Consider the following 27,504-nt stretch of genomic DNA (forward strand, 5'->3'; position numbering starts at 1 on the left):
ATAGTAGCCTCCGGCTCGTGGTATAAAACCTGACACATGACGCATAAAACCCCATGTACCCTTCATGATCCCGCTACAACTTATGATGTACATCATCTTGTGAATACAGTCTCCATTGTATCAACTTTAAGCTGACCTCTCATAGCGTACATCTCAGTAATTTTCTCCTTCTTCCAGGCAATATTTTCTCCAGCCTGGAAGGACTGTCCTTTGAGTGGAGCCTGGTGTCGGACACCGAGACAGGCCATGATGTCATCGACGCCCACAATATTCTCCGGTACTCACCACTTTTAGTTCACCCTACTTGAAATACAGCCCACAATATACTCCGGTACTCACCACGTTTAGTTCACACGACTTGGAATACAGCCCACAATATACTCCGGTTCTGACCACGTTTAGCTCACCCTACTTGAAATACAGCCCACAATATACTCCGGTACTCACCACGTTTAGTTCACACGACTTGAAATACAGCCCACAATATACTCCGGTACTCACCACGTTTAGCTCACCCTACTTGAAATACAGCCCACAATATACTCCGGTACTCACCACGTTTAGTTCATACCACTTGAAATACAGCCCACAATATACTCCGGTACTCACCACGTTTAGTTCATACTACTTGAAATACGGCCCACAATATACTCCGGTACTCACCACGTTTAGTTCACACAACTTGAAATACAGCCCACAATATACTCTGGTACTCACCACTTTTAGTTCATACTACTTGAAATACGGCCCACAATATACTCCGGTACTCACCACGTTTAGTTCATACTACTTGAAATACAGCCCACAATATACTCCAGTACTCACTACGTTTAGTTCACCCTACTTGAAATACAGCCCACAATATACTCCGGTACTCACCACGTTTAGTTCACACAACTTGAAATACGGCCCACAATATACTCCGGTACTCACCACGTTTAGCTCACCCTACTTGAAATACAGCCCACAATATACTCCGGTACTCACCACGTTTAGTTCATACCACTTGAAATACAGCCCACAATATACTCCGGTACTCACCACGTTTAGTTCATACTACTTGAAATACGGCCCACAATATACTCCGGTACTCACCACGTTTAGTTCACACAACTTGAAATACAGCCCACAATATACTCTGGTACTCACCACTTTTAGTTCATACTACTTGAAATACGGCCCACAATATACTCCGGTACTCACCACGTTTAGTTCATACTACTTGAAATACAGCCCACAATATACTCCAGTACTCACTACGTTTAGTTCACCCTACTTGAAATACAGCCCACAATATACTCCGGTACTCACCACGTTTAGTTCACACAACTTGAAATACAGCCCACAATATACTCCAGTACTCACCACGTTTAGTTCACCCTACTTGAAATACAGCCCACAATATACTCCGGTACTCACCACGTTTAGTTCACACGACTTGAAATACAGCCCACAATATACTCTGGTACTCACCACGTTTAGTTCACCCTACTTGAAATACAGCCCACAATATACTCCGGTACTCACCACGTTTAGTTCACCTGACTTGAAATACAGCCCACAATATACTCCGGTACTCACCACGTTTAGTTCACACAACTTGAAATACAGCCCACAATATACTCCAGTACTCACCACGTTTAGTTCACCCTACTTGAAATACAGCCCACAATATACTCCGGTACTCACCACGTTTAGTTCACACGACTTGAAATACAGCCCACAATATACTTTGGTACTCACCACGTTTAGTTCACCCTACTTGAAATACAGCCCACAATATACTCCGGTACTCACCACGTTTAGTTCACACGACTTGAAATACAGCCCACAATATACTCCGGTACTCACCACGTTTAGTTCACACGACTTGAAATGAAAGAAACAATCGATCCATGAAGGTTCGGGGAAGAATAGGTCTTCTGCAACCCATGCTTGCCGTAAAAGGCATCTTCCCGAGGCAAGAGAGTTAACTGACTTTAAAAGTCTATGTTGTGATAAAACGGGTCTTACATTGCGAAATGCATCAAATCACGTGAGCACCTTCATTAAAAACATGTAAAGATTTGGAAAATATCTGCTGACAACAAGTTGGCGGTGCACATGCTTTGCAAATCATGCAATCGACCGAAATCTTCATGACAGTTTACGAACCAGATTTCAATTTTGGTGCGCAATTTTGATTGGACTTTGCATAGACTCGTTAGTCCAGCCAAAATGTATCTCCATAATACCAGCCTAGTTCGGCAAGGGTGAAAACTGGACTTTTATAGCCAGTTAACTCTCTTGCCTCGGGAAGATGCATAAAAGGTGACTAACTGGATCACTCACTCACTCTTTCACTAACTCACTCTTTCACTCACTCACTCACTCACTGTAAGGTCATCTACATGGTGGTACATGCCATGTTCAAGTCATATTATTGTCTGTTTTTTTAGAATCAAGATGTTTGCGGACTCGCACTACACGACCCCCCAGCACATCGCCCCTCTTGAAGACCGTGGTCTGCAGGGAGATCGGATCCTGGCTGAGGGCATCCGCACTGGAAGTGCCAAGATCAGCATGAAACTCAAAGACCCAGTTTACAAGGTAGGAATCTGGGTATATAGTTGCCTCCCTTTGCTACTACAGGATATGCTCAGTGGTTTCAAGAAAAGATTATGATCCTTGATCTGTGGTGGGAGGCAGTAACAAGTTAAGTGGTGTCTGAGTTGCTTCCCTTTGCTGTTACAGGATAGGCTTATAGTTGGTATAAATCCCAACAATGTATAAAAGTGTGCAACCTGTGGTACTTTCAGATTACTACATGAAATCAACTATTCACTGAGTTGCAATGATGATTGCAATACATTGATGAGGGGTTTAGAGGACGTGAAATATAATGTCTTATTGCATAGAAATTGAGAAACTTCCATCTGAATCATTACTACTAGTTCAGTTGTTGCATGCACACAGCGTTAACCTGTCCAATCAAAGTTCAGAATGACAATTTCTTTGTTTCTTCAATGGATCACCCAGTTTGGTTACAGTCAAGAAATCACCGTTCATGATACGTGTATGTCTTCACAGCACAAAGAGTGAATGAAGTACATGTCTCAGTTCCCTGGATCATGGTGTTCTTGCTTTTCTTGAGAATCCCTGACATGGCTGATTGCTGCATTACACATACACACTGTTGTTGTCCAGCACATCGAGGCCATCGACGTTCGGATCATGGTGATTGCCAACCTGATGCTGAGTCCCCCAGACGCCTACGTGCTGAAGTTTGCCACCATCAAGTACATAGTGGAGCTGCTGAAACACAACACACTCACAAGTAGGTCGCCGTGCCTTGTTCATTCCAGTTTTAATCCGCTCAAACACCACTCAATTACAAGAGTAATGCCTGCCACATCCAGGCAAAATATCACATGTTTCAAGTAACGTTGAAAACTTGGATCGGAAATGATATGAATAAAGATCATACATAGTTAGCACTCTGCACAGGAGTACCCACTCACTACTCCCCTGATGTCACCTGGGGACTTCAGTGTTGTCCCATTGTCTGTGGGATTGATACTCCTCCTCTCCACAACTGAAAATGTGTTAAATGACAGTACCGAAACAAAGCTGCACTGCACTCAACTGACCCCTGCCACATAATATTGCGCTCAACCAACTCCTGCCACATAATATTGCACCCAACTGACACCTGCCACATAATATTGCACCCAACCAACTCCTACCACATAATATTGCACCCAACTGACACCTGCCACATAATATTGCACCCAACCAACTCCTACCACATAATATTGCACCCAACTGACACCTGCCACATAATATTGCACCCAACCAACTCCTACCACATAATATTGCACCCAACCAACCCCTACCACATAATACTGCACTCAACTGACCCCTGCCACATAATATTGCACCCAACCAACTCCTACCACATAATATTGCACCCAACCAACCCCTACCACATAATATTGCACTCAACTGACCCCTGCCACATAATATTGCACCCAACCAACTCCTGCCACATAATATTGCACCCAACCAACCCCTGCCACATAATATTGCACCCAACCAACTCCTACCGCATAATATTGCACCCAACTGACACCTGCCACATAATATTGCACCCTACCATGTCCTACCACATAATATTGCACTCAACTGACCCCTGCCACATAATATTGCACCCAACCAACCCCTGCCACATAATATTGCACCCAACCAACTTCTGCCACATAATATTGCACCCAACCAACTCCTGCCACGTAATATTCCACCCAACCAACTTCTGCCACATAATATTGCACCCAACCAACTCCTGTCACGTAATATTCCACCCAACCAACTTCTGCCACATAACATTGCACCCAACCAACTTCTGCCACACATAACATTGCACCCAACCAACTCCTGCCACACATAATGCACCCAACTGACTCCTTCGACCCATGTTGCAGAGATCAAGATGCCATCACCACAGTACTACCTGGAGATGAAGGACAACGACATCTGCAGCCTCGACACTTCGACCTCTGTTGCCACGGCTTTGGAGATGGGTTCTACAAACATCGTCCTGAAGGACAGGAGTATCCTTCCATGTCTGCCGGCCGCCAGCCTGCCCTTCTGAGGACATGCCCCATTATGCAGTTCTCACAAACCTGGTTTCAACCTTATACTTCTTCAGTTCCCTTACCTCGCCACATCATGGCCATTACATAGGTGGGTCCAGAGGGGGTCCCCCGCGTTACTGAAAACCAAATGTAGTATGTTGTAGGCAGTAAAAGTATCTGAGAACGGATTTAGATATTTTGGACTCTTTACCTTTTAAAATGTTGGATCCGCCCTTGCATATGGTCATGTTTGGGCTGAGAGTCAGACTAATTTTTTTTATACATTTCCACATTTCTTAAAATTTAGATCTGTTTTTTTAGAACTCTCAAATGCTACTTGAGTAGTTAACGAGGTTGTTTGTTGGTTTGTTGTTTTACGCCGCACACAGCAATATTCCAGCAATATGACGGCGGTCTGTAAATAATCGAGTCTGGACCAGACGCAATTGGGATACGGACAACCATCATTGGATTTGTACTTGCCCACAGCCAAATCTTTGGCTAGCAGACTAGGGTGAAGGCTGGTACCACTCTTGAGATGTAACTCTGGTGGTCCGAGGTTATGCATGATGGCTGTGGACAACCCTCCTATTGGAGCATCAACACTCCTTGTTTACTGAAGTGCAGAGATGGTAGTGACTAGGATCTCCACGCACCCACACTTTGTCTCTTTGTGAATGGCGTCATTCTATATTTGCTTATCATTTCCTCAGGGGCAGTTGGGTAGCCTAGGGGTTAAAGCGTTTGCTCGTCACGCCAAAGACCCAGGTTCAATTCCCAACATGGGAATATGTATGAAACCCATTTCTGGTGTCGCCCGCCGTGATATTGCTTGAATATTGCTAAAAGCGGCATAAAACCATACTCATTCAATCATTGGTATTATTTCCTCACAAAGTGTTGAAGACAAATAAACCCAGTGTTGACATGGTGCCTTTTCCCATCTGTTTGGCTTTTTGATGGTAACAAATGATGCTGGACTTCAGAGTATGACCCATGAAGATCTGGGGTAGAATAGGTCTTCAACAGCCCATGCTTGCCATGAAGATCTGGGGTAGAATAGGTCTTCAGCAGCCCATGCTTGCCATGAAGATCCGGGGTAGAATAGGTCTTCAGCAGCCCATGCTTGCCATGAAGATCCGGGGTAGAATAGGTCTTCAGCAGCCCATGCTTGCCATGAAGATCAGGGGTAGAATAGGTCTTCAACAGCCCATGCTTGCCATGAAGATCAGGGGTAGAATAGGTCTTCAGCAGCCCATGCTTGCCATGAAGATCAGGGGTAGAATAGGTCTTCAGCAGCCCATGCTTGCCATGAAGATCCAGGGTAGAATAGGTCTTCAGCAGCCCATGCTTGCCATGAAGATCAGGGGTAGAATAGGTCTTCAGCAGCCCATGCTTGCCATGAAGATCAGGGGTAGAATAGGTCTTCAGCAGCCCATGCTTGCCATGAAGATCAGGGGTAGAATAGGTCTTCAGCAGCCCATGCTTGCCATGAAGATCAGGGGTAGAATAGGTCTTCAACAGCCGATGCTTGCCATGAAGATCAGGGGTAGAATAGGTCTTCAACAGCCCATGCTTGCCATGAAGATCAGGGGTAGAACAGGTCTTCAACAGCCCATGCTTGCCATGAAGATCCGGGGTAGAATAGGTATTCAGCAGCCCATGCTTGCCATGAAGATCTGGGGTAGAATAGGTCTTCAGCAGCCCATGCTTGCCGTAAAAGGTGACTATGCTTGTTGTAAGAGATTGGGTGGTCAGAGTCGGGGACTTGGTTGATACATGTCATCGTATCCCAATTGCATGGATTGATGCTCATGGTGTCGATCACTGAATTGTGTGGTCCAGACTCGATTATTTACAGACCGCCGTCATATAGCTGGAATATTGCAGAGTGCGTAATTAAACAACAAACAAACAAATTTAAGAATACATCATGTGGTGAGGTTACTTGAGTGTTGCAAATGACCTTGACATACTTCAGATATTCTTGTGACTGAGTTTTTCCGTCAACCATCGGCCCTCATCCATGTTGTTAACCCTGGATACCTCGGTAAGACAGCTTTAATAGACAACCAATGATATGTTCACCTCTCTATTCTTTACCACATATGTCTTATGAGACACGGGTATCCTAGGTGTCTATGGTGCCGTAATTCACTTTAACTTTGACCTTGACCTTTAGGTTTGTAACAAAGACGCCTTTTCCACTTACCACTTAAATATAAAAAACCTGTCTGGATGATGTTTCCGCATCTGTTTTGAGATGCAAAGAAATAGAAAATAGTGAAGGATTCAGCAGTTTGTGGAATTACGTGAAGCTGTGACGTGAAGTATTGACATGATTTCCTCTCCAGCATTCGTTGTCCTGCCGACCAAGAAGTGGGTTCTGGAGACAGGTCGGGAATACGACATCTTCATTGAGGTGTATGACAAGGACAGTCACAAGATCTACCCCTCTGATGTGAGTTGGACATCTTGTAGCTCTTCAATGGCGGCTGCCGCCTTGGACATTCTCTTCCAAGTTTATTGAGTTGTTTTCTTAAAGAAGAGCAATGGTAGTTGTGATATGTGTTTTATCCCACGTGTGGTTTATTTTTCGTCTGTAAACTTGGGTTTCTTTTTGTGGTGTACTGATGTTAGCAGACAAAAAGCATTGTTTGCACAACATGCATGTTTCTGCGTTAGTGTGTTTTCTGGCACTATATCCTTTCGCTCAATACTTGTGGTCAATACAGTAAGCTATGTTAATAACGAACACGCTTATAACGAACTGACATATATGACAAACTTACTTTTTTGTCACGACTATTTGCTGTAGTTATGCTGTGTATATGCTTATAACAAACTACGGTTATAACAAACTTAAATTAGTAGTCCCTTTGAGTTTGTTATAAGCGTAGTTTACTGTACTTGTGCTCAATACTTATGCTGAATATTAAAGTTGGGACATTTGGCAAACAAAAGGGGTCCCTGTAATCACAGGAATGAAATAACTGATGACTACGTATGTGATTGGATGATTTGTTCAACCTCTCCTTGATCCCCCTGGAGTTTGTAGATGACGTCGTCATGGTTACAGAGGACGATTTGTTGATGTGTGAATTGTTGTTCCCAGAACGTCCGGATCGAGGCCGCATTCCCCTCCAAGTACTTCAAGGTGTTGTCCTCCACTGTGAACGGGACGTACCACCGCGTACAGACACTGGTCAAGGGCTTCACGGACATTGATGGCGCTCTCACAGCTGTCATGCGAGAGGTCTGTACACTGCAGTATATTTACACAATAGTTGTGTTTCACATGTGTGCTCTGAACCTTCTCCTAAATCATGGTAAGTATTAGCAAAAATTAACATTGATAGAAATACGCTCATCATTTATATGGAGCAACTTCTTTTAGGAATGAAATATAAATTAACTTGATGAGGGTAAAATGAGACAGTGATGAGTTAATGGTCTTGGCCATGTGATTCTGATGTACCTGAACAGACGACAGGTGCATTTGGGTGAGATGTTTTCTCTGTTCTCTGGGAACACAGTTCAGGAAGTTTCCACAATCTTTTGGAAAGAGAAGAGATAAGCAATAAGCATGAGTTAAGATAAGTGGAAATGATATTTTCACTAAAAGAATAGTACATTTTGAAGAGAAATGAAGAATGATGAGCTGGTAGAGATAAGACAACTTGTGATGTACTTCATGAGGTCATAGCCACCACAGTTGTGTGCAGCGCTGCAGTTAACTGTACTGAGTTGCATTCCTTGTTGTACCAGGATCCTATGATGGTGGGTTTGAATCCAAGATTCACCCTGGTTTGTCAGAACCATAACCATGCATGGGGATGTCACCAAGTGTCGAGCACTGGCATCACTTCAGGCCTTCCTCCAACGTTTGGCTGACATGCAATGTTATGACTGAAATACTGTTCAGTTTAGTGTTGGACCCAACTCACTGACTCGTGTGTCTGTTGTTCAGGATGGGTCTGAGTACGCCATCACACCCAACGTGAAGGGGAGCCAGGAGGTGGAGATCTACGACCCCATCATCGTCGACCCCCCTGAACTCTTCTTCCCATGGGACCCCCTCTCACAGTGCAGACACACCTACAAGATCAAGGTGAGAGGTCAAGGTCACATACTCACCCTGCACAGGAACAAAGTCATCTTATTCTGAAACATTTGATTTTCAGTTATTTTTCAAACTTTTTTAAATTTTTATGTCAAACTTTGCATGTAAAGAAATCGTGCAAATTTACCCAAATATTAGTTGATGAAACATTGTAGTGTTGTTATTGAAGTTCACCGCTGTGTTACAGCTGGAGTGTCACTCACTCCGGCCCTCCCTCCCTCCCTCCCTCACTCACTCACTCACTCACTCACTCACTTTATTGCAGGCCAGTGGTGGGAGTGGTGAGTACGTCTGGAGCACCCTGAACGCCAGCATCACCAACGTCAACATCAAGGGTGAGATTGTCACCATGGGCCTGGGCAGCACCAACGTCACAGCCGCTGATGCGAAGAACTCCGCCCACACAGGCACTGTGCAGGTGGGTGTTCAGGACAACTCATTACACGTTTGGGACATCTCACAATGTGTTTGGGACAACTCATTACACATTTGGGACAACTCACAACATGTTTGGGACAACTCATAACGTGTTTGGGACAACTCATAACGTGTTTGGGACAACTCACAACATGTTTGGGACAACTCATAAAGTGTTTGGGACGACTCATAACATGTTTGGGACAACTCATAACGTGTTTGGGACAACTCACGTGTTTGGGACGACTCATAACATGTTTGGGACAACTCATTACACGTTTGGGACAACTCACAACGTGTTTGGGACAACTCATAACATGTTTGGGACAACTCATTACACGTTTGGGACAACTCACAACGTGTTTGGGACAACTCACAACGTGTTTGGGATGACTCATAACATGTTTGGGACAACTCATAACGTGTTTGGGACAACTCATAACGTGTTTGGGACAACTCACAACATGTTTGGGACAACTCATAATGTGTTTGGGACAACTCACAACGTGTTTGGGACAACTCAATACATAAGGAAGAGAATAGATGGATGTCAACTTCTTTATTATGAAGAACACAACGTTTTGGAGTATATGCTTACTCCTTCCCGGAATAAACATGTACTCCGAAACTTTGTGTTCCTCATAATAAGAAGTTGACATCAATATGTTATCTTCCTTATGTGTATCACTTCTAAATGCCTTTTAAAAACCGGACTCATAACGTGTTTGGGACAACTGGTAACATGTTTGGGACAACTGGTAACATGTTTGGCACAACTGGTAACATGTTTGGCACAACTGGTAACATGTTTGGGACAACTGGTAACTTGTTTGGGACAATTCGTAACATGTTTGGGACAACTGGTAACTTGTTTGGGACAGTTCGTAGCATGTGAGATATTTCTATTTGAATACTGGCAGCTACACACATTGTTAATTAGATGGCTGTATGACTTAGAAAACAATGCCATCAATCAGCCGACTGTTGCACAAAACCACATTCATTCATTCTCCCCCAGATGCCTTCATTTGTACAGAGTTGCCTCCCAGGATCCTATGATTGGTGGCTGGAATCACAGATCAGCCCTGATTGTTGTTTTGTGTCATTTTGTATCCTGGTAGATTCGTATCCTTTCCTATATGTTTGTTACCTATAGTGCGTTCTGTGTCTCGACAGCTTTCTATAAGCTCTGTGTGTGTGTGTGTTGGATTGGAGGGGGAGAGATACGAAACTGCTGAGATAAGGAATGTACTATAGAGGGCGAATCTACCGAAGTACGAAATGACCTCTTACTGTCCTTGGTTCCCAATGTTCGTGGGTTTCACCAAAGTAGTAAATGTCGAAGATAGACATTAATTTAGGCTTTCCTCACGCATGAAGCTGACACGTGATATGACAGAAATAATGTTCATAACTGACACCCAACTGATTTAAGTACTTGATTACAGGTTCACGTGCTGCCCCCGTCTGACCTCTTGTTCCCCCCGACCAAGGTCGAGGCCGCTGTGGGCACAACACTCAGTATCCCACTCCAGGTGGCAGCACTGTATCGAGGTACGGAATACTGCGGAAAATCAGCTGTAGACTGAAGCTGAAGTCTATAAAACCAGAACTGAAATCGGCTGCAGTTTAGTGATACCAGAGGATATATTTGTAGACTGTGCATGATATATAAAATGGAAAAGCTCAATACAAAAGGACTGTTATTAGTAGGAAAGTAGTGGTCTGCCAGACTGCTTTCTCTGTGAAACAGCCGTGACATTTGAATTTCTTAGATACAATAAGTGTTCCTCAGAATGAAGGGGTATGGTTTGTATCAGTAAGACTTAGTTGATGTTGGCCTAACCTACAACTGAAGGTCAACGTGCTTGTACGTTTCAGGCAAGTTACACAGCTTCATGGACTGCCGCGTAATGCCCCTCAACGTGACGTACAGCGACAGCACGGTGTTCGACCAGCAAGGAGGTAGGTTGTGCCGGAAGAGCAACATTCTGACATTGCTGGAAAACTGAAAAAAGTGTGAGATAAACAATCATTTGAGTTGTCTCCCACAAGAGGTTGGGGGACTTTGGACTTATGCCCCACAATCCATTGGAGTCATTTCCTACGTTATCATTACTGAAGATTAAAGTAGAATTCACTCGTTTACTAACTTCACTTTTTCACCTCAGAGACGGCCATCGTTGTCCTGAATTGTTTGATAGGCATTACTTAGAAGTTGACAGCTGACAAAGATCTGTATAGATCCAGTTTTGCTTGACAACGGTTTAAGGATCTATACTGAATGGTATTATAGTATTAAAGAAGTTGTTATCCCTTAATTATGTCTGCTTTGTCATTGTTGTCCTAGCATTCATTGCGGCTGTTTCCTCCCCAGGGGATGTGAAGCTGACCAGCAATGGCTGTACTGTACTCAACTTCATGGCCAAGCGTCAAGGTCACACAGAGGTGACAGCATCCTATCAGCTCGGCAACGTCGTCCTTCAAGACTCGATCACGATCGCGGCGTACAACCCATTGAAGGTGAGCAAGGAAACAGCGGATGGAAATATCATGTCTCATCTGACCCTGGGGTGTCTGTCTGACCTGCAGGTTTAGCTCAGAGGTGGAAATATCACGTCTCATCTGACCCTGGGGTGTCTGTCTGACCTGCAGGTTTAGCTCAGAGGTGGAAATATCACGTCTCATCTGACCCTGGGGTGTCTGTCTGACCTGCAGGTTTAGCTCAGAGGTGGAAATATCACGTCTCATCTGACCCTGGGGTGTCTGTCTGACCTGCAGGTTTAGCTCAGAGGTGGAAATATCACGTCTCATCTGACCCTGGGGTGTCTGTCTGACCTGCAGGTTTAGCTCAGAGGTGGAAATATCTAGCAGATATTTATGAACATTATTCTTACTTACGTATTTGTCGCAGAATGAGGTGCTGTGTGTTGGGCACAAATCAAGCGAAGTTTAGCAACGTTTTTTCGTGAAGAGTAGGAGGATGGTGACCGTGTTCAGCAGCTTGACTCCTGGGAGTTTCTAGGGCGTCAGTGCTTCCCCATGCTCAGGGAGTGTCACATGATGTCTCCTATGAAAATTTGCCTCTGTTCACCCAGCAGTAAATGGGGGGGGATTAGATGATAATGTGACTTCTAGCGCATAATGTAAATGTACATTTGTTTCACTGGTTTCAAGTTGATTGTAGATGGCAATAAGATACTAAGATACATTGTCACTCACCTCAACATATTCAAAATTCTTTCGGCTATAAGAAAAAAAAAAGCAAAGACAAGAGTTTTCGCCTCTCATAACTGCAAGTCAGGTGAGATCATGTTGTCTGTCTTAACCTTTGTCTCAGCTGAAACACGTGGCCAGAAATGTCCTCTCTGTGATCTTCTTCTGAAAGGAAACAGTGAAACAATGTCTCGTATCAGGGTTTTGAATTTGAACGTTTCCTCTAAAGATGTGTAGTTCATACTATTTATCATTATTTTATGAAAATTATATGCTTTCTTTGTTGACAGACATATCGGGTGGTTTCAGAAACATTACATTTATTTGCAGCCTATAGATCCGGAGAAAGAGGCAGTAATCGCCGTGGCAACGTCAAAGGAGGTGGTGTTCCAGGGTGGGCCTCAGCCATGGGTGCTGGACTCCTCCCAGTACTTCCAGACATGTCAGTACACACACTCCGTCTTCTGGCAGCATTACGTTTCATAGTCTCCAACCCTAGGATTCACTCATCCAAGAATATTCTCCTTCCTTGTGCACCCTCCATAAAGCTGAGTGCTGAGGTGATCATGTCTCCTGTGGTTTAATATACAGGCCCTGTTCCACAGAGCAACCATAGCGCCACGACTGTCGTAATCCTATATTATATTGTGGGAGTTATGATCTCCTTAGCACTACGACTATCGTAAGTCAATGTTATAGTATGTGAGTTATGATCACCTCAGCACTACAAATATCGTAAGTCTGTGTTAAAGTATGGAAGTTACGATCACCTCAGCACTACGACTATCGTAAGTCTATGTTAAAGTATGTGAGTTATGATCACCTCAGCACTACGACTATCATAAGTCTATGTTAAAGTATGTGAGTAACGATCACCTCAGCACTATGACTATCGTAAGTCTATGTTAAAGTATGTGAGTTACGATCACCTCAGCACGATGACTATCGTAAGTCTATGTTAAAGTATGGGAGTTATGATCACCTCAGCACGATGACTATCGTAAGTCTATGTTAAAGTATGGGAGTTACGATCACCTCAGCACTATGACTGTCGTTAGTCTATGTTAAAGTATGGGAGTTACGATCACCTCAGCACGATGACTTTCGTAAGTCTATGTTAAAGTATGGGAGTTACGATCACCTCAGCACGATGACTATCGTAAGTCTATGTTAAAGTATGGGAGTTATGATCACCTCAGCACTATGACTATCGTAAGTCTATGTTAAAGTATGGGAGTTACGATCACCTCAGCACGATGACTTTCGTAAGTCTATGTTAAAGTATGGGAGTTACGATCACCTCAGCACGATGACTATCGTAAGTCTATGTTAAAATATGTGAGTTACGATCACCTCAGCTTGATGACTTTCGTAGGTCTATGTTAAAGTATGGGAGTTACGATCACCTCAGCACGATGACTATCGTATGTCTATGTTGAAGTATGGGAGTTACGATCACCTCAGCACTATGACTATCGTAAGTCTATGTTAAAGTATGGGAGTTATGATCACCTCAGCACGATGACTATCGTAAGTCTATGTTAAAGTATGGGAGTTACGATCACCTCAGCACTATGACTGTCGTTAGTCTATGTTAAAGTATGGGAGTTACGATCACCTCAGCACGATGACTTTCGTAAGTCTATGTTAAAGTATGGGAGTTACGATCACCTCAGCACGATGACTATCGTAAGTCTATGTTAAAGTATGGGAGTTATGATCACCTCAGCACTATGACTATCGTAAGTCTATGTTAAAGTATGGGAGTTACGATCACCTCAGCACGATGACTTTCGTAAGTCTATGTTAAAGTATGGGAGTTACGATCACCTCAGCACGATGACTATCGTAAGTCTATGTTAAAATATGTGAGTTACGATCACCTCAGCATGATGACTTTCGTAGGTCTATGTTAAAGTATGGGAGTTACGATCACCTCAGCACGATGACTATCGTATGTCTATGTTGAAGTATGGGAGTTACGATCACCTCAGCACTATGACTATCGTAAGTCTATGTTAAAGTATGGGAGTTATGATCACCTCAGCACTACGACTATCGTAAGTCTATGTTAAAATATGTGAGTTACGATCACCTCAGCATGATGACTTTCGTAGGTCTATGTTAAAGTATGGGAGTTACGATCACCTCAGCACTATGACTATCGTAAGTCTATGTTAAAGTATGGGAGTTACGATCACCTCAGCACTATGACTATCGTAAGTCTATGTTAAAGTATGGGAGTTATGATCACCTCAGCACTACGACTATCGTAAGTCTATGTTAAAATATGGGAGTTACGATCACCTCAGCATGATGACTTTCGTAGGTCTATGTTAAAGTATGGGAGTTACGATCACCTCAGCACTACGACTATCGTAAGTCTATGTTAAAATATGTGAGTTACGATCACCTCAGCATGATGACTTTCGTAGGTCTATGTTAAAGTATGGGAGTTACGATCACCTCAGCACGATGACTATCGTAAGTCTATGTTAAAGTATGGGAGTTATGATCACCTCAGCACTATGACTATCGTAAGTCTATGTTAAAGTATGGGAGTTACGATCACCTCAGCACTACGACTATCGTTAGTCTGTGTTAAAGTATGGGAGTTAGATCACCTCAGCACTATGACTATCGTTAGTCTGTGTTAAAGTATGGGAGTTACGATCACCTCAGCACTATGACTATCGTTAGTCTGTGTTAAAGTATGGGAGTTACGATCACCTCAGCACTATGACTATCGTTAGTCTGTGTTAAAGTATGGGAGTTATGATCACCTCAGCACTATGACTATCGTAAGTCTATGTTAAAGTATGGGAGTTACGATCACCTTGAGTCGCTAGATGGATGAAACATGTGAAACACATTTCCGGCTTCACTCACCATGACTTTGATGGAATATTGCTCACCGCAGAGCTGTGTATGTTGAATGTGTTGTTGCAGTGAGTCCCGAGAGACCCGCCATCATCAAGATGCAGAAGATGAACATGTTCAGCGTCAACAGTAAGTATCTCTGTGCAATACATGACAACCTCTCACCAGCGTAGGACAGCATGGCTCCTTCAGTAGGTTTTTTCATCACCCGTGAAAACATACATACAATTTGTAGTGTTGTTTTGAAGTCTATCTGTAGTCAACCAGTCAGATGAGGCTGTTATAAATGGAGTGAGCTCGACTCAACGCATGAACTTTGTGTGAACTCTGCCATTGCCTGACCTTGATGTCATCAATGTGTAGAGCAGACGTCAAGTAATGTGACACATGTGTGAAGAAAGCTTAACGCTGGCATCTCTCGCCAAAGAAGGGCTTTGCTTGATTTATTGTTTGTAAATAGAAACAACACTGCAGGGTGGCTGGATGTTGTCATGGGTGATGGATAAACATCGTGTATGAGACGGTGGTATTGAGGATGTCACGGTTGATGCACCTGCCAATGTAACACCCAGTGTTTTACTTCAAGTTCCAGGTGGCGCTGCATGAGCATGTGTGGCTTGTTCGTCTCGTGTTGAGAATATCTGATAACATAACGACATTGACATACTATTGACTAAAACCTGATTTTATTTGCATGTTGACGCATGTGAACACTGTATGTTTTCTTTTCTGAAGTTCATTTAACCAACTTTCAGCATTAATGAATATTAAGCAGTTTTTGTCAACTATCACACGATTATCACACGATTATCACAAGGTAAATTATGTTACTGTTATATCAGAATCTTTGCCAACTGATAAAAAAGGTGAGATTTTTTACTTTTGCGCTTATATTGTTACTGGGGCAGGCATACAAACTCTGCAGGTACCTCTCGACTTGATGCAAGATCTGTCTCATACAAACAGCCAGAGATTTGCGGCATCTGAATCAACAAGTTTTATGGATATTTACCTTTTTTTAATTGCTCCCTTGATTGACCTGTGTTTAACATTTCCACTGTGTGATAAGTACCGGGACCATGCACTACATAGTGAAATGTTGGAGACCCCTGGTGGAACAGTCCTGATTGGTTGAACTTTACGTTTAGTTTTGGTGTCTGGTATGTCTTGCATCATGAAAATATTCCTTCTTGCCCTAATATTCCTTCTTGCCCTAGTATTCCTTCTTGCCCTATTGATAGTTGTTCGACTTGGTGTTGTGTATACTTGACGATGTTATCAACCACTGGTTTGCCTGATCCAGATTTGCTGTATCGCCGACTGCCATGATTCACTCAGCAGTTCACGTGTGTGTGGCCAGTCTAGCCTTGTCTCTGTACCTCACACTGTCCTGTACGTTCACAGCCTGCCTCAGTCTGCTAGAGTAGACAATGTACAGCACCGGACAGCAGCTTCTCCCCCATCCTCGCCCCGTCCTCGCCCCGTCCTCGCCCCGTCCTCATACACTCACTTGTTCTTACACAATCATCCTCACTCACGCACACACGCACATCCACACACTCTTCATTCATAATCCCCTTCATTCACTTGGTGCTGGAACCGGTAGGTAGCACAGTAGTGTAGGTGTTTGCTCATCACCACCAAGACCTGGGTTTGAATCCTCATATGGAAACAGTTTTGGTAATATTCTAGCTATTTGACAGGGGTCTGTAAATAATCAAGTCTTGACCAGACAATCCTGTGATTGACATTATGAGCATCAATCCACGCAATTGGGATACGATGACATGCATGAACCAAGTCAGCGAGCCTGACAACCCGATCCTGTTAGTCGCCTCTTACTACAAGCATAGTCACCTTTTAAGGCAAGCATGGGTTGCTGAAGACCTAATTTGACCTGGATCTTTACGTGTCTTGTCTCAATGAATAAGTGTTTTATTTTAATATTTTGCTTTTAACAGTGCTTAAATATTGGAAAGCTTAAAGAAATTATAGGACCTAGTTTACAGTAGGTCCACATTACATCATCGCTTGTCATGGGGCCTAAAAAAAGTGAATTGGGTGGTCAAACTCTGTGACTTGGACGTCTGCGTGCCATCGCAGCCCCGTGATGTCAAGCACTGATTTGTCTGGCCTGATGACATGGAATGTTGCTGACTTTTGCATGTGACAACAAAATAAGTTAAATACTCACATATTTAAAGAGTAAACATGTTCAAGTGTGATTCTACTATGTTCTTTATGTATGCTGTTTTAATGAAAAGAATACGGAAATGTCATTATTTTGTTAAATTTGTAACCATAAAATTGATTTCTGATCTTTTCAATGTGAAGAAACGAAGCATGTATGGTAAATATAGGCAACTAAAGAAAACGATGTGACCTTGACATTCATAGGATCTCTGATGTTTACAGGAGGATATCATGCCTTCAGTGTTCTGTGCCAAGACTTCGGAGAACAGGTATGTCCTTGGCAGTAGGTAGCCACCCATGTGGGTCAGGGTCACTTTCTAAATGACATTGTGTGTTCGTAGCTTTCTGCCATGGGAGCCGGGCCAATTTACATTTGTCAGAGGGGTACACAAAGTATGTGATCTAGACAACCAGTTGTCAGACTTTCATTCTTTGTGGAACCCTCAGTTGCTGAGTTGATTAGATCACTGACTTCGTGTGCTGGTGATAAGGTGCCTCACTCTGTCAGTGTGGGTGTGAATCCCGGTCAGGACTCAACCCCAAAAAGAACAAGAATCTGTACTTCACTAAGAAAGTGTTTTCCCAAATATTACATTTGTTACATTTGACCACTTTCTAAATGGCATTGTGTCTTCCTAGGTTAGAGGTACCCAGCATCCTCTGCAGGTTAACATGGAAGAGGGGGACAGGTGACTTGGTTAATGCGGGTCGCCTCGATGACATGGATCATTTCAATCACTGGATAGTCTGGTCCAGAATCAATTATTTACTGGCTGCCTTCATTTCGCTGGAATATTGCTGAGTGCAGCGTTAAACCAGATGATAACAGTAGCAATTGTTGAGTATGATGAAATGATTCCTGGTAGATTCCTTGTCGGCATTCAGTCCACCTTGAGACTCCAAATATAGTTGATGCTAGCAAGATCTCCTGTATGTATTTCCGTGTCAAGCTGAGGGGACTGACTTTCCCTGCTGCAGGTGCTGACTTTGAAGGTTGGCAACAAGAAGACGGCCAAGAACCACTACCCCGCATCGGAGGAGACCCACATCAGGTGAGGGAGGGATTCTAGGGAAGGGAGACACACGTCAGGTGGGGGAGGGATTGTAGGGTGGGGAGACACACGTCAGGTTGGGGAGAGATTCTAGGATTGGGAGACACACGTCAGGTGGGGGAGGGATTCTAGGGTGGGGAGACACACGTCAGTTGGGAGAGGGATTCTAGGGTGGGGAGACACACGTCAGGTGGGGGAGGGATTCTAGGGTGGGGAGACACACGTCAGGTTGGGGAGGGATTATTAAGGCAAAGATCTCTTTCACATTTGGTGACCCGGTCGTGTATGGCACAGATGGTGAGTCTATGGATGTTGGTTTGAATCCCTGATTTGTCCTAATGATGACTTTTGGTTTGTCAGCACCATGGTGACCTTTGGGCTTCTGGGATAGGATAGGTTCCCAGCAATCTATGCTGGGCATAAGAGGCGACCCAATGGATCACTTCGTTGATATGGTGTCCTTGTGGCCCAGAGTTGTGGATCATTGCTGGCAATGTCAGTCACTAGATTGTCTGGTCTCGGCTACCTTCTTGGAGCTGGAATGCTGTGCATTTCGATGTTGAAGAGCACATATAATAATAATATTTTGAAAATATTTGTTTGAAAGCATTTATATTATAATCTTGAACTTTGCCATGGAAATATTTTAAGAAGGCCTTGTATTTGGTGGTTCAAGTTTTGGCATGCGCACCTTGTGATCAGAGTGGTACCAAACCCACAGGAATGAATCAATCATTGTTTCCATCAATCAGTCAAAAATCGATCAATCACCCACCTACCCACTCAATCAATAGATTGATCAAAACTCAATCACCCAATCAAAACTAACTCGATCAATCACACACCTATTCAATTGATCAAAACTTGATTGCCAACCCAAAACTAGCTCGATCAAACGCCAAACTACCCACTCAATCAATTGATCAAAACTCGATCACCCATCCAACACTAACTCACTCAATCAGTCCTTATGTCAATCATTCAGTCTGTCAGTCAATCAATCAGTCCGTATGTCAATCCATCAGTCCATATGTCAATCCATCAGTCCGTGTGTCAATCCATCAGTCAATCCATCAGTCCGTATGTCAATCCATCAGTCCGTATGTCAATCCCTGTTGCAGGTTCCTGTGCGCGAAGCCTGTGGAGCTCCACCTGCAGCCCCTCCTCAGCCTGGATCCCAGCCTCCCGCCGTGCCCCGTCACCCACGAGACTCATCTTCCTGTGAGTAGCCACTGGCAGCTGTGTAGTTGGAGAGATGGTTGACTGTCATGTCCAAGTTTCACCGCGGCCACACATTACTGGGACATCACGTAACTGGACATATGGTTGACTGTCATGTCCGAGTTTCACTGCGGCCACACATTACTGGGATGTCACGTAACTGGAGAGATGGTTGACTGTCATGTCCGAGTTTCAGCGCGGCCACACATTACTGGGACATCACGTAACTGGAGATATGGTTGACTGTCATGTCCGAGTTTCACTGCGGCCACACATTACTGGGATATCACATAACTGGAGAGATGGTTGACTGTCATGTCCGAGTTTCAGCGCGGCCACACATTACTGGGACGTCACATAACTGGAGATATGGTTGACTGTCATGTCCGAGTTTCACCGCGGCCACACATTACTGGCACATCACATAACTGGACATATGGTTGACTGTCATGTCCGAGTTTCACTGCGGCCACACATTACTGGGACGTCACATAACTGGAGAGATGGTTGACTGTCATGTCAGAGTTTCACTGCGGCCACACATTACTGGGACGTCACGTAACTGGAGAGATGGTTGACTGTCATGTCAGAGTTTCACTGCAGCCACACATTGCTGTTTATCTCTCTATAGCACCTACAATAACAAAAGGGCGGCGGAGAAGCCAAGGTGGTTTAAGCGTTCGCTTGTCACGCTGAAGACCCGGGTTCAATATATGAAGCCTATTTCTGTTTTCCCCCGCCGGGATATTGCTGGAATATTGCTCAAAGCGGCATAAAACCGTACTCACTCACTCACAATAACAAACAGTAAGGATATTACAGACTAAACATTTTCCATTTGTTTACCATGCGTTACCAGGTACGAGTGTGTTCCCTGTATTATTGCTTCTCCTTCTCCAGATTCCTATCCACTGCGAGTACGACAGAGACATCCTAGTCACGGTGACAGACAGCAGTGGCCGCAAGTTCGACAACTTCTCATCTCTCGCCATTGACTGGAGCGTCTCCAGCACCAGCCTTGCCTCCATCCCCACCCCCGACGACCTGACCACCGACATCACGTCCACGCAGGACGGCAAGAAGCTGGTCAGGAGTAAGTGGAGAAACGACAGGATTATCTTGTTCTGACTTAGATATACTTGAAGTGGGTTGGAAATGATTTAAAGCATCAAATAACCTCATTGTGAAAATGAGTCAAATGCAAAGACATTTCAGAACACTTGTCCCTCACCCATTGTTTACTTATGACCAAAAGAATTTGTTACAGCTTTATTAGTTTTCATTAAAGAAGTCATGACTTTCGTATTATCCTTCGGACTCCTTCAACAAGACATAAAGGCCATGTATGCACCGATATCAAAGGGGGCAGTGGGATAGTTTAGTGGTTAAAGCATTTGCCCGTCATGCCAAAGGCCTGGGTTTGATTTCCCATACAATGTGTGAAGCCCATTTCTGGTGTCCCCTGCAATGATATTGCTGGAATATGCTGAAATATTGCTTAAAGCGGCATGAAACCATAATCAATCATTCAGTATTAATTTTCAATAAAGAAGTAATGACTATCATATTTTCCTTATGACTCTTTCAACACAGTATACAGGTCATGAATATACAGATAGCAAAGACCCTGGACCCCAGAAATTGTGAAACCCGACTCAACAACATGAAGTGGTGACGGGATATCTGTGTGGCCCAGTCTGTGGTGCCATGATTTGCCTTGAAGAGTTGTGTCCCTTAGATGCTTGTTGGGTTCCAATCCTAGATTTGACTCAGTTGTCATCACACACACTCATGGGTTACACCGAGGTGACCTCCATGCCCTTCCTCCCACGCTGAGCTGATATACAGGACTAAAACACTTCTCATAATCTCCTCCTCATAATCTCCTCCTCCCCATAATCTCCTCCTTCTCATAATCTCCTCCTCCTCATAATCTCCTACTTCTCATAATCTCCTACTTCTCATAATCTCCTCCTTCTCATAATCTCCTCCTTATCCCTGCAGCCTACCAGACTCTGTCGCCAGCCGGAAGACCAGGAACCGTGGTTGTCTCGGCAACCACCAACAGCTACAACTCTAGACATCTGAGGAATGCTGGCAGCAAGATTTCTGTGAGTTACCCCACTTGTAGGCTTAGATATGTGTGAAGATTTCTGCGAGTGACCCCACTTGTAGGTTTAGATATGTGCGAAGATTTCTGTGAGTGACCCCACTTGTAGGTTTAGATATGTGCGAAGATTTCTGCGAGTGACCCCACTTGTAGGTTTAGATATGTGTGAAGATTTCTGTGAGTGACCCCACTTGTAGGTTTAGATATGTGCAAAGATTTCTATGAGTGACCCCACTTGTAGGTTTAGATATGTGTGACGATTTCTGTGAGTGACCCCACTTGTAGGTTTAGATATGTGCGAAGATTTCTATGAGTGACCCCACTTGTAGGTTTAGATATGTGTGACGATTTCTGTGAGTGACCCCACTTGTAGGTTTAGATATGTGTGAAGATTTCTGTGAGTGACCCCACTTGTAGGTTTAGATATGTGTGATGATTTCTGTGAGTGACCCCACTTGTAGGTTTAGATATGTGTGAAGATTTCTGTGAGTGACCCCACTTGTAGGTTTAGATATGTGCGAAGATTTCTATGAGTGACCCCACTTGTAGGTTTAGATATGTGTGACGATTTCTGTGAGTGACCCCACTTGTAGGTTTAGATATGTATGAAGATTTCTGCGAGTGACCCCACTTGTAGGTTTAGATATGTGTGAAGATTTCTGTGAGTGACCCCACTTGTAGGTTTAGATATGTATGAAGATTTCTGTGAGTGACCCCACTTGTAGGTTTAGATATGTGTGATGATTTCTGTGAGTGACCCCACTTGTAGGTTTAGATATGTGTGAAGATTTCTGTGAGTGACCCCACTTGTAGGTTTAGATATGTGCAAAGATTTCTACTTCATAATCAATTCTTGAAGGCACATTGCCAACACATAAAGTATCAGGTATGAAGGTACAAGAAATGAAGCCAAAATATTGCTAATAAATATATTTCTTTCAAATCAAAACCATATTAATATTTTGTCATTTTCAATATTTTGCTATATTTAGTCCAGACTCTTTTGAAAAACAAGAGAATATGTTTTTATTGCAAAGTTTTTCATATTTCTGTAAAAATGTGTTGTCATGGTTACCAGTACTCATACTACTCATTCTTGCTAGGGATAATCCTGTTATGTCACAGCAGACTGAGGACTGTACTGTCTATGTACAGAATAATTCTGCACATTTCTAAACATTAAGTGGAGTGGTCAATGACTAGTCTCTGTGTTCTCAGGAAGCTATCCACCCCCGAATCAGCAAGTCGATCGAGCTGCTGCTTGTGGAGGGTGCCTACATCTCGCCGGAGCAAGTATCCGTCTTCAACCATCCCTCCAATAAGGTCAGTAGAATGTGGGAATGTGGCCTGGTGGTCCCAGGTACCTCAATATATGGGACAGAGTTGTGTCCCTTTGTTGTACCAGGGTCTGTAAATCTTTGGTTTGAATCCCAATGTTGTCCTTATTCTGATGCATCTTGAAAAGTGGTTTGTTTAATTCCTAATATCTTCTTGTAGAGCATGACCATGTCTAGAGAGTAGACTAGTTCAGGGCAAAGTGTTCGACAGCTGACACCGAGGTTTTGTTTTTCAGGTGACAATAAACATCAAGAGAGGCTCTGGGTATTTCTTTATTGAGGAGCACAACTCCGACGTGGTCGGACTCAAGTACGACATCAAGTCCAAGTCGGTGATGGTTCGTATGTTCAATGAAATCTTGTAGCTTTTCAAGTGAATCTCATCGTCTAATACAGAAGTTTCATTCAGGTTTAAGAACAAATTCAATAGTTGTACTTTTCTTACACTTGGTGCAGCTAGAGGCTTGGTCTCCCATACTAACTGATCAGTGTGCAGCTAGAGGCTTGGTCTCCCATACTAACTGATCAGTGTGCAGCTAGAGGCTTGATCTCTCATACTAACTGATCAGTGTGCAGCTAGAGGCTTGGTCTCCCATACTAACTGATCAGTGTGCAGCTAGAGGCTTGATCTCCCATACTAACTGATCAGTGTGCAGCTAGAGACTTGATCTCCCATACTAACTGATCAGTGTGCAACTAGAGGCTTGGTCTTCCATACTAACTGATCAGTGTGCAGCTAGAGGCTTGATCTCCCATACTAACTGATCAGTGTGCAGCTAGAGGCTTGGTCTCCCATACTAACTGATCAGTGTGCAGCTAGAGGCTTGACCTCCCATACTAACTGATCAGTGTGCAGCTAGAGACTTGATCTCCCATACTAACTGATCAGTGTGCAGCTAGAGGCTTGGTTTCCCATACTAACTGATCAGTGTGCAGCTAGAGGCTTGATCTCCCATACTAACTGATCAGTGTGCAGCTAGAGGCTTGATCTCCCATACTAACTGATCAGTGTGCAGCTAGAGGCTTGGTCTCCCATACTAACTGATCAGTGTGGTCAGAGATGCTTAGGGGCAACCAGTTGATATTTGAACTGAGTAATCCATCTCTGAAAAAGGTGGACAAAATTTGAGTTGTCAAGATGTGTGTAATATCAAGATGTGTGTGTGTTGTCAAGGTGTGTGTGTGGTGGTGGCAAGATGTGTGTGGTGTCGAGATATGTGTGTGTGTCTGTGTGGTGTCAAGATGTGTTTAGTTTCAAGATGTGTGTAGTATCAAGATGTGTTTAGCGTCAAAAGGTGTCATCCAGGTGTTTGTGTGTGTCTTGTCAAGATGTGTGTAGTATCAAGATATTTGTAATATCAAGTTGTGTGTAGTATCAAATTGTGTGTAGTATCAAATTGTGTGTAGTATCAAATTGTGTGTAGTATCAAGTTGTAAGTAGTATCAAGATGTGTGTAGTATCAAGATATGTGTAGTATCAAATTGTAAGTAGTATCAAGATGTGTGTAGTATCAAATTGTGTGTAGTATCAAATTGTGTGTAGTATCAAGTTGTGTGTAGTATCAAGATGTGTGTAGTATCAAGATGTGTGTAGTATCAAATTGTGTGTAGTATCAAGTTGTGTGTAGTATCAAGTTGTGTGTAGTATCAAGATGTGTGTAGTATCAAATTGTGTGTAGTATCAAGTTGTGTGTAGTATCAAGTTGTGTGTAGTATCAAGATATGTGTAGTATCAAGATATGTGTAGAATCAAGATGTGTGTAGCATCAAGATGTGTGTGTAATATCAAGTTGTGTGTAGTATCAAGTTGTGTGTAGTATCAAGATATGTGTAGTATCAAGATGTGTGTAGTATCAAGTTGTGTGTAGTATCAAGTTGTGTGTAGTATCAAGATGTGTGTAGTATCAAGATATGTGTAGTATCAAGATGTGTGTAGTATCAAATTGTGTGTAGTATCAAGTTGTGTGTAGTATCAAGTTGTGTGTAGTATCAAGATGTGTGTAGTATCAAGATGTGTGTAGTATCAAGTTGTGTGTAGTATCAAGATGTGTGTAGTATCAAGATATGTGTAGTATCAAGATATGTGTAGTATCAAGATGTGTGTAGTATCAAGTTGTGTGTAGTATCAAGTTGTGTGTAGTATCAAGATGTGTGTAGTATCAAGATGTGTGTAGTATCAAGTTGTGTGTAGTATCAAGATGTGTGTAGTATCAAGATATGTGTAGTATCAAGATGTGTGTAGTATCAAATTGTGTGTTGTATCAAGATGTGTGTAGTATCAAGATATGTGTAGTATCAAGATGTGTGTAGTATCAAATTGTGTGTAGTATCAAGTTGTGTGTAGTATCAAGTTGTGTGTAGTATCAAGATGTGTGTAGTATCAAGATGTGTGTAGAATCAAGATGTGTGTAGCATCAAGATGTGTAGTATCAAGATGTGTGTAGTATCAAGATGTGTGTAGTATCAAGATGTGTAGCATCAAGATGTGTAGTATCAAGATGTGTGTAGTATCAAGATGTGTAGCATCAAGATGTGTTGTATCAAGGCGTGTGTAGTATCAAGTTGTGTGTAGTATCAAGATGTGTGTAGTATCAAGATGTGTGTGTAATATCAAGATGTGTGTAATATCAAGATGTGTGTGTTGCCAAGATGTGTGTAGTATCGAGGTGTATGGTATCGATATGTGTGTGATATCAAGGCATGTCTTTGTGTCAGGTGAACCCACTGAAGGATGGCTCCCAGACGTTCACGGTGTTTGATCTGTGTCTGGACAACATCCAACATCCGACCGGCACCGTCCACATCTCTGGCGTCGGCAGCATCCAGGTCGTAGTGCTTGACAAGGTAGGACCAACCGACTGGCATCAGCTTGTCATCAGTCAGGTTACAGTAGAATGGCAGGGCACTGAATTAGGAAATATGCATACTGTGTTTCAACTGTGGTAAACTGAATTTGAAGACAAATTTCTTGTTGAGCACTTTGGAAGACCATGTTTACCTTTACCCGTGGGGATTCCAGGAGAGAACTGGTCCCCGGCGGGCTATACTAGTTCTACCATGGGGATTCCAGGAGAGAACTGGTTCCCAGTGGGCTATACTAGTTCTACCATGGGGATTCCAGGAGAGAACTGGTTCCCAGTGGGCTATACTAGTTCTACCATGGGGATTCCAGGAGAGAAGTGGTTCCCAGCAGGCTATACTAGTTCTACCATGGGGATTTCAGGAGAGAACTGGTCCCCAGCGGGCTATACTAGTTCTACCATGGGGATTCCAGGAGAGAACTGGTCCCCAGCGGGCTATACTAGTTCTACCATGGGGATTCCAGTAGAGAACTGGTTCCCAGTGGGCTAAACTAGTTCTACCATGGGGATTCCAGTAGAGAACTGGTCCCCAGTGGGCTATACAGGTTCTACCTTTGGGATTCCAGGAGAGAACTGGTTCCTGGTGGTCTATGCTGGTTCTAATGTGGGAAATCCAGGAGAGAACTGGTTCCCAGTGGGCTATGCTGGTTCTAATGTGGGAAATCCAGGAGAGAGCTGGTTCCCAGTGGGCTATGCTGGTTCTAATGTGGGAAATCCAGGAGAGAACTGGTTCCCAGTGGGCTATGCTGGTTCTAATGTGGGAAATCCAGGAGAGAACTGGTTCCCAGTGGGCTATGCTGGTTCTAATGTGGGAAATCCAGGAGAGAACTGGTTCCAAGTGGGCTATGCTAGTCATAAGAGGCATTTGAGAGGATTGGGTGGTCAGGCTTGCGGACGTCATTGCTGAGTGCAGTGTTAAACTAAAAACACACACACACACACACATACATGCATGGTCCTGGCAAGATCCATATTGAAAAAATGACTTGCTTTCAACACACTGCTTATCTCGAACATCAACCATATTAAGAAAGGTAGCACGGTAAATGCAGCTCACTGACCGGCTGTCTTCACCTCTCCTTCATGTTCCAGGTCGAGGTACGGAAGGAGCTGAAGGCCAGGGTACAGGTCCTGGACGTCCACGGCAACGCTCTTCTCTCAAGCTTCTTCTCCCTCATGGGCCTCAAGCTGGAGCCTGCGTCGGACATCATCACTGTCAGGTAAGTGGTTGACATGGCAACGCTCTTCTCTCAAGCTTCTTCTCCCTCATGGGCCTCAAGCTGGAGCCTTCGTCAGACATCATCACTGTCATGTAAGTGGTTGACATGGCAACAGTCCTCTCTCTGACACTGATGTACCACCAGAAATCATCAAACCCAAGAATGAAGTATTTGTCCAGGCTTTCAGACGATGGTGTGTCAGCTCCAGATTCAAACATCTTACAACAGCTCACATTAACTCTCTCACATTAACTCTCTCAC

At 43.5% G+C, this 27,504-nt stretch overlaps 1 protein-coding gene across 2 annotated transcripts in view; it reads left to right on the top strand.

The window, feature by feature from the left end:
* Positions 1-27,504, top strand: part of LOC139462156 (nuclear pore membrane glycoprotein 210-like) — a 57,923-nt gene that overhangs the window by 9,469 nt on the left and 20,950 nt on the right. The window contains exons 4-27 of one of the 2 annotated variants that reach the window (XM_071243678.1): positions 178-277; positions 2,439-2,589; positions 3,187-3,316; positions 4,461-4,589; positions 6,595-6,663; positions 6,968-7,074; positions 7,729-7,869; positions 8,584-8,724; positions 9,002-9,154; positions 10,602-10,707; positions 11,035-11,118; positions 11,531-11,676; positions 12,700-12,811; positions 15,319-15,378; positions 16,092-16,115; positions 17,665-17,711; positions 18,421-18,494; positions 19,616-19,715; positions 20,616-20,808; positions 21,720-21,826; positions 23,044-23,148; positions 23,399-23,500; positions 25,878-26,006; positions 27,116-27,243. In XM_071243678.1, the coding sequence (XP_071099779.1) occupies positions 178-277; positions 2,439-2,589; positions 3,187-3,316; positions 4,461-4,589; positions 6,595-6,663; positions 6,968-7,074; positions 7,729-7,869; positions 8,584-8,724; positions 9,002-9,154; positions 10,602-10,707; positions 11,035-11,118; positions 11,531-11,676; positions 12,700-12,811; positions 15,319-15,378; positions 16,092-16,115; positions 17,665-17,711; positions 18,421-18,494; positions 19,616-19,715; positions 20,616-20,808; positions 21,720-21,826; positions 23,044-23,148; positions 23,399-23,500; positions 25,878-26,006; positions 27,116-27,243 (2,638 nt within the window). The remainder of the gene's footprint in view (positions 1-177; positions 278-2,438; positions 2,590-3,186; positions 3,317-4,460; positions 4,590-6,594; positions 6,664-6,967; positions 7,075-7,728; positions 7,870-8,583; positions 8,725-9,001; positions 9,155-10,601; positions 10,708-11,034; positions 11,119-11,530; positions 11,677-12,699; positions 12,812-15,318; positions 15,379-16,091; positions 16,116-17,664; positions 17,712-18,420; positions 18,495-19,615; positions 19,716-20,615; positions 20,809-21,719; positions 21,827-23,043; positions 23,149-23,398; positions 23,501-25,877; positions 26,007-27,115; positions 27,244-27,504) is intronic. The other variant, XM_071243679.1, reaches the window with a different exon arrangement.

Source organism: Haliotis cracherodii, unplaced genomic scaffold (genome assembly GCF_022045235.1).
Source record: "Haliotis cracherodii isolate W230 unplaced genomic scaffold, xgHalCrac1.p SCAF_15, whole genome shotgun sequence".
Classification (NCBI taxonomy): domain Eukaryota; kingdom Metazoa; phylum Mollusca; class Gastropoda; order Lepetellida; family Haliotidae; genus Haliotis; species Haliotis cracherodii.